Here is a 12844-nt window from a genome sequence, read left to right on the forward strand (position 1 = left end):
GTTCATCTTATCTTCCTGATAAGTACCGTGTCTTAGGCTAGCTTCTCTAGAGAAACAAAACCAATGAAGCATATATATATAAAGATAGTGAGAGAGAGCTTTATCTCTCATGTGGTTGTAGAGGTTCACGAGTCCCAAGTCTGTGGGTCAGGTGTCAGGCTGGAGGCTTCTCCTCACTTGCATAGCTGCAGTGGCCAATGAATACAAGATTGGCAGGTCAGATGGCAAGCTGATGGCTTACAAGCTGTGGAAGCTGATGAATCCCAAGATCAGCAGGTAATATGGCAGGTCACTGTCTCGAGTCCCAAGAACTGAAGGTCAGATGATGATGAGCAAAATGCAGGATCCAGAGCAAGCAAGCAAGCTTTGCCAGAACGTATACACACACACACACACACACACACACACACAGGATGCAGGCCACACCCTCAGGGAAACTCCTTTTGCAACTGATTGGCTGATCACATCAAATCACGTCATGAAGAATGACTACATCATAACGTAACTGCCAAATTACATCATTACATAACTGCCAAGCCACTGAGAATCATGGCCCAACCAAGTTGACACATAACCTCCTATGCAATACTGAATAGAGTTTCACTGTTAAGAATGTTGTTTGCTGTAGAGTTTTTATAGAGATCCAGTTATAAGGTTTTGGAAATTTCTTTCTAGTCTTAGTTTGTTCAATTACTTTTATGTTCTTAAATTATTAAAATTTCCAAATGCATTTTCTGTATCTATTGAAGTTATCATTTGGTATTTCTTCTCTGGTTTGTCAATGTGATGATTGGCATGGCATTTAAAGATTATCTTATGTTAAACCACTCCTTTATTCCTGAGATAAAGCAAACTTAGTTATATCATTAGGTAGTTAACTAGTACATAGTTATAATATGCTATCTTTTTATATACTGCCTGGATTTGGCTTGATAATATTACATATAGTTATTTCATGTTTTCAGGTGGAAGATTGAACTAATTTTTTTTTTTCATAGTATTCTTATCTGGTATCTGTATCACAATTATATTGGTCTCATGCAATAATTAGGAAGTATTTTTTTATCCATTATCTGGATGACATTTTATAATATTTAAATTGATTATCTCCTGATAGATTCTTAGAGTCAAATGTAAAACCATCTTGTTTCTTTTGTGAGAAAGACGAACTACCGATTCAGTGTGTTTAATAACAATAGAACAGATCAGCCTTTTATGTCTTCTTGGTCATGTTGAGTAAATCATATTTTCTAGGAAATTATTCTTTTTGCAGTTGGAGAGGGCATAAAGTTGTTCATAGAATTCATTTTTGACAAACTAATCTATGCCATATCCATGAATATGTTTTCTTTTTGCTCCAAATAGCTTTTTATGTGTTTTTTCTCGGTTAAATCTGAATAAATCTTGTCCATTTTACTAGTCTTTTCAAAGGATCAACTGTGATTTTTTAATTTTTTATTAGTAACCTTTATATATTAGGCCAAATTTAAGTTTATGGAAAAATTGCACAAAAATCAGTGTATACAGTTTTCACTGTTATTAATATCTTTTGTTAATGTAGTACATTTGTTACAATTGATGAAATAATATTGACACTAATATTGACATTATTAACTAAGGTCCTTAGTTTATATCAGAGTTCACTGTTTGTGTCGTACAGTTATATAGGTTTTGACAAACATAGGATGTCATGTATCCACCATTAGAGTACATGCTAAGATGGACTTCCTTAAAATTGAAACTCCTGCTCTATGAAAGCGTGTAAATTTGTGCTGAAGAAAAATGAAGTGTACGTTCTTTAATTGGCCAGCTGCTGGTGTTGAGTTTAATAAAGGTGCTGTTCAACCAGACACACTAGAAGATTGAAATCTCGAATTATAATGACAGATTTGGTGATTGCTCCATGTAATTCTACCAAATTTTTCTTAATATATCTTGGATTTAGTGAACTGGATTTAGTGTATTATCCAAACTGACAATCTGTCTTACAACTGATAATTTAACTCATTTATGTGTATTATATAGTTATTTGAACTTACTCTTACCACCTTAATTTATGCTACTTATTTGTCCTTTTTTTCTATGTATCTTTTATGTCCTTTTCTGTTTTTTCTTTTCACTAATTGATTAAATGAGCTGTCATTATATTTGTAATTGTTTTTATCTCTTTGTTGCATTAATTATCTTCTACTAGGGCTAAAGTTACACACTTTATGACTATTCTTTAAATTTTACCATGCACACAAATTTAACAAACTCTAAAATTAATTATTCCTTGAAAAAGGGTTGTCAGAGATTTCATTTTACTTGAATCCACAATCAACACCCATGGAAGCAGTAGTCAAGAAATCAAATTCCATATTGCATTGGGCAAATCTGCTGAAAAAGACCTCTTTAAAGTGCTGAAAAGCAAAGATGTCACTTTGAGGATTAAGGTGGGCCTGACCCAAGCCATAGTATTTTCAGTCACCTCATATGTATGCAAAATGTGGGCAATGAATAAGGAAGACCAAAGAAGCATGGGTGCTTTTGAGTTATGGTGTTGGCAGACAATATTGAATATACCATGGACTGCCAGAAGAATGAACAAATCTGTCTTAGAAGAAGTACAGCCAGAATGCTCCTTAGAAGCAAGGATAACAAGACTTCGCCTCACATCCTTTGGACATGTTATCTGGAGAGATCAATTCCTGGAGAAGGACATGATGCGTGGTAAAGTAGAGGGTCAGTGAAAAAGAGAAAGACCCTTAAAGAGATGGATTGGCACAAAGGCTGCAACAATGTACTCAAACATAGCATCGATTGTTAGGATGGTACAGGACCAGGTAGTTTCATTCTGTTGTACGTAGGGTCCCTATGAGTCAGTACCAACTCACTGGCCCCTAATAACAACAACAAAATTAATCAATACTTATTTTCCTTTCTGAGTAAAACAACGTGACCTTAGAATGCTTTAATTCTTAGAAACTCTCCTGTGTATTACCTGTTAACTGCTGTGTGGTATTATAACCCTATTCTTTTTTTAATGCTACGCATTACTCCGTAATAATTTTATTATTTTACAATTTTTTTTTTTTTTTTTTTTGCTGAACCTATATTTCTGAGAATCATCTTTCTGTCTTGCATCTCACATTTTCTTTCTGAATTATATACTTTGGTCTTGAAGATATCCTGTGGAAGTTTCATAGTGAATGCTGTTGGTGATGAATTCTGTCAGTGCTTGTTTATCTGAATACGTTTTATTTCACTCTCATTTTTAAAACATTTTATAGGAAAGAATTATAGTTTGATGCTTATGTGTAGTTAAACACTTAAATATATTTCTCAACTTTTTTCTAACTTGGCTATTGCTTTTTAGAAGTCTGTTCTCGATTAATTCTCTATGTTATTTATTCTTCCTGGCTGCTTTCCTTTTTCTTTAATATCATGCAATTTCCCTATACTTTGGCTAAATATGAGTTTATTTTCACTTATTCTGCTTCATAGATTAAAGATGTTTCTTTTTTTTTTCTGTATCTTTTGATTCATTGATTTGATCAGTTCTAAAGTTCTTAGCTATTATTTCTTCAATATCACTTCCCCTCCATTCTCTTTATTTTCTTTTTCTGAGCTCTTGGAGATAAGCTTGACCTTTTCATCTTCTCATATCACTTAACCTTTCCTTCATATCATCTATCTTCTTATCTCTCTATGCTGTATTCTGGGAACTTTTTTCAGATCTATTAATTAGTTTTCCCTCATCTTATTTAATCAGCTTATTTAACCCATCCATTGAGTTAATAATTTCCATGAATATATTTCTCATTTACCAAATTTAAATTTGACACTTTGTTAAATATGTCAAGTCATTTTTACAGTCTCATGTTATTCATTTTTTAAATCCTAGCTTTCATGTTTTTAAATATTTCATAAATAATTTTTCTATGTTCTAAATTGAATGATTCTAATATAAAATTCTTTTTTTGTGTACTTTAGATGAAGGCTTACAGAACTAGTTTCTCATCAAACAGTTAGTACCCACATCATTCTATGACGGTGGTTAACAACCCTACAACATGTCAACACTCTCCCATTTCAACCCTGGGTTCCCTATTACCAGCTTCCCTGTTCCCTCCTGCCTTCTAGTCCCTGCCCCAGGGCTGGTGCGCCCCTTTAGTCTTGTTTTGTTCTGTGGGCCTGTTCAGTCTTTGGCTGAAGTGTGAACCTCAGGAGTAACCTCATCACTGAGCTGAAAGAGTGTCCGGGGACCGTACTGTCAGGGTTTCTAATATAAAATTCTTCAAGGTCTAAATATGTTTCGTATTATTTTTGCTTTCATTTGGTCAGCGTGCTTTTTTTTTTCTTTTCGAGTTTCTTTTTATGTCCCTTAATTAGAAGTGCGTATTTGTTTGATCTTATAGCATGGGCATCCCCAGGAATTAAAGAGGTGATATTTTCCACCAAAAGGGTTGGATCATAGGAACCAGAGGACTTTAGGGGATATCATAGATCAAGGAAACTTTATCTTTTTTCAAGAGTCCCTAGTGATTAAGAGCTCAGCAGCTAACCAAAAGGTCAGCAGTTTAAATCCACCAGCCACTCTTTGGAAACCCTGTGGGACAGCTCTACTCTGTTCTATAGGGTCACTAGGAGTCAGAATCAACTCAGTGGCAATGGTTTTTTTGTTTTGTGTCTTAATGTACTAGGAGCCCTGGTGGCACAGTGGTTAAAGTGCTCGGCTGCTGACCAAAAGGTCAGTGGTTCAAACCCACCAGCTGTTCTATGGGAGAAAGATGTGGCAGTCTGCTTCCATAAAGATTTACAACCTTGAAAACCCTATGGGGCAGTTCTATTTTGTCCTTATAGGGTCACTGTGAGTCAGAATTGACTCCATGTCAGTAGATTTGGTTTTGGTCTTGTCTTAATGAGGAGGTTAGATTTATCTCCCACATCTTCTGCTGGTAGATTCTGGCGTTTATTCTCAGGACAAATCCCACTTTTGAACTTTGTTCACTGTGTACTGCTCCTGCTCTCCTTGTAGCACACAGCTTTTGCTTTGTTTTGTTTTGGAGGAGAGACAATGGAAAGATACCCTTGAAGATTTTTTCTTATTTCCTGCAGATCCTATTACTGCTTTTTTCCCAAGATCTCATTGTTTTGTAACAGAAAGGCCCTTCTGAGTCTCTACCTTTACTGCCATAAGAAAACCAACTCCAGTATTTTATCTTAAACATTAGGGTGTTCAAGAGTATTGTTCATTTAGATTAGGAACACAGGAGAAAGACATTTGTGGACAACATATAGCACTTACTGAATTCGAGATGTCAATGATATCCATATGCATCTGTCAACTTAATAAGTGAATATTTGGAGCTGAAATTCAAGAGATAAGTTTAGACCAAAGATTTAGATTTAGGAGCAATCAACCTAAATATGTTGATTGAAATCATGGATGTGGGGATTACTCAGTGAAAGTGCATATATTGAAAATAAAGGTAAAGGACCATAAGAACCGCTAAGACTTGATAGAAAAAAAAAGATGGAGAAGATGTAAGAGAGGTATCAGAAAAGTGATGAGCGTGTGTATCATTGAAACCAAGGTAAGAGAGTGGTCTACTGTGTCAAATGCAGATGAGGTATCAGTAATAGACCATAGAAAAATATGTAGTAATTAAGGAGATCTGTGGAAACACTGATATGAGAAATATCAGTTAAGTTGGATAGGGTAGAAATAAGATTGTCCTGAATGGGAAAGATGGGAGTCTGAGAGGACAAGGGCTGTGAGGACCTGGAACCATGGCTGTGAATGGCAGGAAAAGTAAAACAATATCAGGATGTGTTGTGGAGAAAAGGGAAGAATGTGTTTTTAAAATAAGATCGAATATGCTTACGCATGTTCAGGGTTGATAGTAACAAGCAAATAGGGAATTAGAAATTGAAAATATTTTCTTGAGCAGACAGAATGTGATCAAATGAGCAAGTTCAAAATTCCTGGGAAAGTGAGATGAGGTTGGGCCAGAGTACAGGTTGAGAAAATAGCTATAAATAATGGACGATGCCACATGCATTGTAATGGAAGGGAAGAAGGATAGGATAAGTACAGATTCAAATAAGTATGCTGCTTGATAGAAACAAACTTAAAGAGTTTTTTCTGATGACTTCTCTGTCTCTCTTTTTTAATTTTATTTTGCTTTCCATAAAAGTTTATAGTGCAAATTAGTTTCTCATTCAAAAATTTATACACAAATTGTTCTGTGACATTGGTTGCAGTCTTCATATTGTGTTAGCACTCTCTCACTTTCCATTTATACCTGGGTTCCCCATGTCCATTCATCCAGGTTTCCTGTCCCTTCCTGCCTTCTTGTCTTTGCTTTTGGGAAGGTGTTGCCCATTTGGTCTTGTATACTCGAATGAACTAAGAAGCACATTCTTTGCATGTGTTATTGTTTGTTTTCTTTGCATGTGTTATTGTTTGTTTTATAGGCCTGTCTAATCTTTGGCTGAAAGTTGGACTTCGAAAGTGGCTTCAGTTCTGAGTTAGCAGGGTGTCTGGGGGCCATAGTCTCATGGGTTCCTCCAGTCTCTGTCAGACCAGTAAGTCTGGAGATGACATCTCTTTTATCAAGGAAATACAAGATGAGGGCATGGGGTAATGTTAAGGATTGTAGCTTTGAGCAAAAAAGTGCACTGGAGGCGCGATGGTTAAGCATTAGGCTGATAACTGAAAGACCAGTAGTTTGAACCCCCAGCAGTTCTGTGAGAAAAAAGACCTGGTGATCTGCTCCCATTAAAATTACAACCTAGGAAATCCTACAGGGCAGTTCTACTTCATCCTGTAGGGTCTGTATGAGTCAGAATCATCTTGATGGCACACATTAACAATAGCTTTAAGCAAAGTGGAGAGTTTGAAATTGCTCTGAGGATAATGAATGAGCTGATTAGCAAAATACAGTAGTATTGCCAAGCAGCATGGAAAACCCAGCAGAGGATACAAGTGATAAATTTGTAGAGCTCTCAGTGGGAGGGCTGTGTGGTTTTTCTCCAGCTGTGCCTGGCCATGGAGCAGGCATGGAAAAAGCAGTTCTTTTACTATATTCAGTATTAGGAATTTTCTGTAAAGATCTTATGGGAAAAACAAAATAGGGCCAATATGCTTAAAGCTATCAAAAAGAGAGGTTGAAGTGATAGAAAAAAAGGATGCTAAAGGAAGAAAATCATTGTACTTGAATTTTGTGTATAGTCAAAGGATAAGAAGAATCTTAGTGAACAAGTACAGAGATAGACTGATAATAGAGTAAATGAACTATGATTTCAGACCAAAAGCATTTCAACTGAAGATAAGATCCATGGTGTGAGAATGATGAGTTAAATGGAGTCAAACAGGAGATCATTAGATCATCTGGGCAGATAAGATACAAGAACTCAAGTTTGGGTGATTGAATGGGCTTCTAAATTGTTAGGACTTGAAGTCAAGAATAAACCTGTATCATGACCAAAGCTGGAAATGATGTTACATCCAAATTTTTCCCTCATTTATTATATAAACGTAAATTAGTTCAATCTATAAATAATAAGGTGGTACAGTGGTTAAGAGCTCAGGCTGCTAACCAAAAGATTGACAGTCGGAATCCACGAGCCTCTCCCTGGAAACCCTATGGGGCAGTTCTACTCTATCCTATCAGGTCACTACGAGTCGGAATTGACGGCAATGTGTTTAAACTTCATCTGAGAGTCTTTAGTTTTCTTACAGCCTGACCCCTTTGATGTGATTTTAAAATATGTGTATGTGAGCATTCTTAAGTTATTTTCCTTTTTGTTTTGCTTACTAGTCAAAAGAGAAGATGTGTGAGGACACAGAGCCAGTGGAAACTTCTTCTCAAACCACCGCAACCGTAAGAGCGACAACCACGCAGTTCAGGGTCTTAACCACCACCAGGAGAGCAGCAACGTCCCAGCTGCCAACCAGCCTGCCCACAGAAGGTGCGCTGGAGATGTTTCTGTTTTGGGGGATTGGAGGAAAAAAAATCACTGTGTCGACATGTACTCCAGTAGTTCTCTAAAGGGAAAGTTATCCTTTGACAAATTGTATTTCTAAGGGATTTCCTAAGGGGAAAAGTCAAAATTATTATAGAATAAAAATATATACTGGGTTTCTTTTAATATACTCTGCCTGTTATTAAGACTTAGGTTTTAACAGTGATTCTGCTACTTATAGATTCTGCTACATAGTAGGTAGAGACTTTTCTTAATGTTGCTGAACTTTGCGGTAACCAAATTCAACATTTCGGTCACAAGATAGAAAGGCAAAAGGCATGTAAAATGTCCACTGATTTTGGATTCCAAACAATACATAATTCTACTCATATATAATTCTAGTATTTTCCTGAATGGAGTGAATAAAATATGTTGATTCACAGCCTACAGATGGACAGTATGTATGTCGCAGAAATGGTCCTTGAAAAATAGTTCCTCTTCTAGAGAAGGCAAAAATACTGCCAAGCCTTAATGGGAGGGCACAATTCATAGGGAGAAGAAAGTGTGATAATAGCCAGCATTTGTTAGCCTTCTGTTCTGGTGTTGTTTTGTACTTTTCCCTGAATGGTATCACTAAGGAGTGGGCAAAATAAGAGACAAATTTGCCACAAGTAAGCCTTAAAAGGGGGAAAAAATGGCCTTACTTATTTAGTGTTGTAAACCTTGCTGTTATTAGAATAAGAAATTAAATTAACATTTGAGATTTTGCTTTTAATTGAAATTTAATTGACTATTAAAAGTTAACTGGACTCAAATAAATTGGAGGGTAGCTGCCAAATGCATGTTAACAGTTTTTGAAAGGAATGTTATGTTTTAATTCATATTATGGATTATTAAGTTAATGTCTGTGAAACTATTTCTGTAATTTGAATCTTATTCTTTAGAATGCAATATAACCACAGAAATAAAAAAGCATAGTCTACGTTGTGTGTGGGAAGGACAAGATCTTTTCACATATGATTTTGGTCGTATTTGCTAGTATTGAACATAAGCTTTGAACTTTTGAAGTTAAATTTGTAAATATTGACAAATCTTTATGATTCCAATTAATGTGCCATCTCCTCAGTCTTGATTTTATAAATGATAAATTAAGGCATAAGTATTTTTTATAAGGTATAATTACAATAAGTTGTTGTAGAAAATTAAAAATAAGTGTATTTTAGGTTACAATTATAATTTACTTTCCTCACAGATCTTAAGAATCATATAATACTTTTGAAGTATTAAGCCTTGATAATACAATCACAGTAGAAATTTCAGTACTACATCATGTAAAGGTAGGACTTACTCTCGTTGAGTATACATTAACTCAAGAAAATATCGAAGCCTAGTCATGTTACAATTAAGTCAGTTAGTAGAAAATAACTTTAAATTTTTTTTCTGTTGTGGTAACTTTGAGTTTTTCTTCCAGATGATACCAAGATTGCACTACATCTAAAAGATAACGGAGGTAGGAATTGACACTTTTCTTTTGTAAACATTTTAAAGATACTAATCCATTTCGTTTGTTTAAATGTAAAAAAGGACTTATGGGCTTCTAAATATAGAGTGTGGGTTATTATTTCAGTACTTGTTGGTATTTAACAAAGGAAGGATTCAGTGGGTTGGCTTGAAAAGAGGAATGAAATAGTTTCAATAGCGGAGTGGAAGTCTCATCCTTGCATTTGCCTGTAAAACTGCGTGATGCCAGTTACCACACACTTATCCTCACATCTTGCTGTTCCTCCTTGCTCTAGTCCTTCATTTAATTGTATGCATGGTTATCTACAGTTATGCGTACTGGGTTCAACTTTTTTCCCTAAGGTGTTGTTCAACCTCCTGTATACATAAAACTGAAGAAATATAGTAATAAGTCTGAATATATTGTACTAGGCCTTTTTATCTCTTATATGAAGTATAGTACAAAAATGCTCAAAAGAACATCTAGTTAGTAACACATTTAAAGTCTTCCTAATAGAACTTGGAAATATCTGTAATGGTACTTGAAACTGAGGAAAAAAGATTTTAGCAAAAAAAAAATTGTGTGAAAGATACTGGCTAAATTTTAAAAAGAGCCATTTTCCTGTTAAACTGTGTTATCCCTAGATGCTTCTCCATCATAATATGCTGTATCTTGATAAAAGAGATTTGCATTAGTAATTGTTTATTCAGCTCAGGAAGGGGGCCTCATCCTGTTAGCACCATCTGTTAGGTAAATATGGGTACACTTGACATTGATCTTTACTTTTGCAGGCACAGATGATTTCTTCAGTAAGTCAATACCCAATATATGCACTGTTAGAGATTTATATATATGTATATATATATATATATATATATATAATAGTAAAGAATCATTCCTAAATTACTCAGTCTAGGTTATTAATACTCCTGTCATTTCTCAAGTCACTGTAAATACAAGTATATATAATGTACATAAGTAAGATTTATATATATAACTTATATATGTCAAATTTATGTATATAAAGCTATATATATATTTTTATATAGCTTTAGATTTCATATCAGCCCATCTGAAAGAGAAGCTGCTTAGCCTCTTCAGAATATCATTTGCCCATTTCTTGCATCTGTACTGTGATTTTTTTTTTTATGTCTTACTCATTATTGTATTGGTATGGTAAGTGGATTGCTTTACAGATGATCATATTGCAAAACATATTAAACTAGTTGCCATCAAGTCAATTCTGACTCATAGCAGCTCTGCAGGACAGAGTAGAACTGCCCCATAGAGTTTCCAGGGAGCGCCTGGTGGATTTGAACTGCCGGCCTTTTGGTTAGCAGCCATAACTCTTAACCACTACGCCACCAGGGTTTCCAAAATGCATATTAGTAAGCAATAAATTAAAATCTTAGAGCTAAAAGGGACCTTCCCAATCCCCTAGTCTAGAATTTCCAAGAGCAGGATGTTAATAGATGTTATATGAACGGAAGTCCTAAAGTTGCCATTACCTCATTTCAAGGGAGGGGCGGGGTATGAAGTGAAATGGGGGAGGGATCTCCTAGGGGTTTCCATGTATTTGTCACATTTAATTCTTAGTCTCTTGGTGGTTATATATGTTTGCTGTAGTAGTCTCTATTTTTTCTCTCTGCCTAAAATATTCTGTAGTGCTACAGAAAAAAGATCACTGTGATCAAATCAATGTGAGATACTGTGGACAAAAGAAAATCAAAGAAGTTTCTTAGCTGAAGAAGTGTTCAGAGCCTTTATTGTTCATTCATTTATTCATCCCTGTTGAATGCCTACTAATTGCAAGACCTTGCCGCAGACTCACAGCTATAGCAGTGTGCAAAGCTTAGACAAATTTCCTGCTTTCAGGGAGCATGCATTCTAAAGAATCTTCTAGATGGAAATAAGGATTTAGTGTCTGCCATTTGTGTAGCATTTAGTCATAAAACATTTTTTTTAGTAGTATTCTTTGAGCCTAATGTTCTGTGGAATGCACTTTGGGAAATAAATTTGTTGAATATTAACAATTATCGAAGGAAAATCTTTAGTTTTGTTTAGTGCTGTAAGGAATCATGAAACTTGAAGATTTTGCCAAAACAGTGCATTAGAACCACATTATGATGCTCTGAAATCAATTTAAGGAAATCTCAAGATTTAAATACAGGAATTTTTTTTTTTTTTTTTTTTTTGGTTTGGCGTGCTGAAAAAATACTGTTGGATTTTCTGGTAATATTTATATAATTGACAGGCAGCAGATAGTCAGTCATCAGACTTCCAAAATAGCACAGTAAGACTTCAAATATGTCAATAAGATTTCAACCATGAACTCTTTTCATGTATAAGGCGTTTTATAAAGCACTTTTCCTAAAAGCATTCAAATGGTTTAGAACAGACAGCATCAGGATAAATATTCCTTGAAAAGAGTATTTAAGGGAAATCATGTATTGTTTTTTACTGCACCTTCATAGAGATAGTATGTTATCAGTGCTTTTTATTTTATCAAGATGCAGGAAGAATAGTGAATTTAAATCTAACTTCATCAGTTAAGTAAGAATGCTGAGAGCAATGTTCAGAATTGTGCTCCTCCTCCAGCTTAGCATTCTTGCAACATTAAGGTAATAATCAAAAAGTATACCTGGTATAAATGTTTTCTAATATTTATTGAGAATGACTTTTAAAAGAAGCAAGCCATTAAATTTTTATAAATTGTTATATATTGTCACAAGACTTTAACACTGTTTATTTCTTGATTTAATTGTTTAATTTAATTGGATGTTCATAAAAACATTGAATTTTTTTTTACCATTCTAGTCATAAGGGAAACATTTTCAAAGTAATCAACATGGAGCTAGAAACCAACAACCCTGCCTTTGCATATATCATCTCTTTTAGGTATTGGATTACTTCAGCCCTGAGTTTTTTCAGGAACATTTCTGTGAATTAAAGTAGTTGATTTTCTTAGTGGAATCCACAGCTGATATGATTATGCATTCACTTTCCAGGAGATTTTCCTTCATCTTTGATATGAAAGCATTAAATACTTCTGAGCAGCTGGGCATCAAAGCCACACAACAGGGTTTCTCATTCACAAGACCCAAACTGAGCTACAATCTTCTAAGTCACTCCTGGTGAATCTTCCATTGTGCAGTGGGTTTCCTGATACATTTAGATGAGATCTAGGTAGGGCTTCATGAAGTTTCAGAATGCTTTTTTGATTTGGGAACTTTTTATTAGACGCTAAGTTTGAGTGAAAATTCTAAGCTATCTAAATAATTTGGAGAAAAGAACCTGAAAAATATAACCATAAGGGGTGATATCTAACCCATGCAACATCCCCCTTAGCAAAATATAGCATTAGTTGGCCTTTGTAAATGACTGAACACC

At 34.9% G+C, this 12844-nt stretch overlaps 1 protein-coding gene across 1 annotated transcript in view; it reads left to right on the forward strand.

Annotated features, from left to right (window-relative positions):
• Positions 1-12844, forward strand: part of PLXDC2 (plexin domain containing 2) — a 540324-nt gene that overhangs the window by 435246 nt on the left and 92234 nt on the right. Inside the window, exons 11-12 of the mRNA XM_064284902.1 lie at positions 7809-7959; positions 9425-9463. Coding sequence (XP_064140972.1) covers positions 7809-7959; positions 9425-9463 — 190 coding nt within the window. The remainder of the gene's footprint in view (positions 1-7808; positions 7960-9424; positions 9464-12844) is intronic.

The sequence above is a fragment of the Loxodonta africana genome, chromosome 4 (assembly GCF_030014295.1).
Source record: "Loxodonta africana isolate mLoxAfr1 chromosome 4, mLoxAfr1.hap2, whole genome shotgun sequence".
Classification (NCBI taxonomy): domain Eukaryota; kingdom Metazoa; phylum Chordata; class Mammalia; order Proboscidea; family Elephantidae; genus Loxodonta; species Loxodonta africana.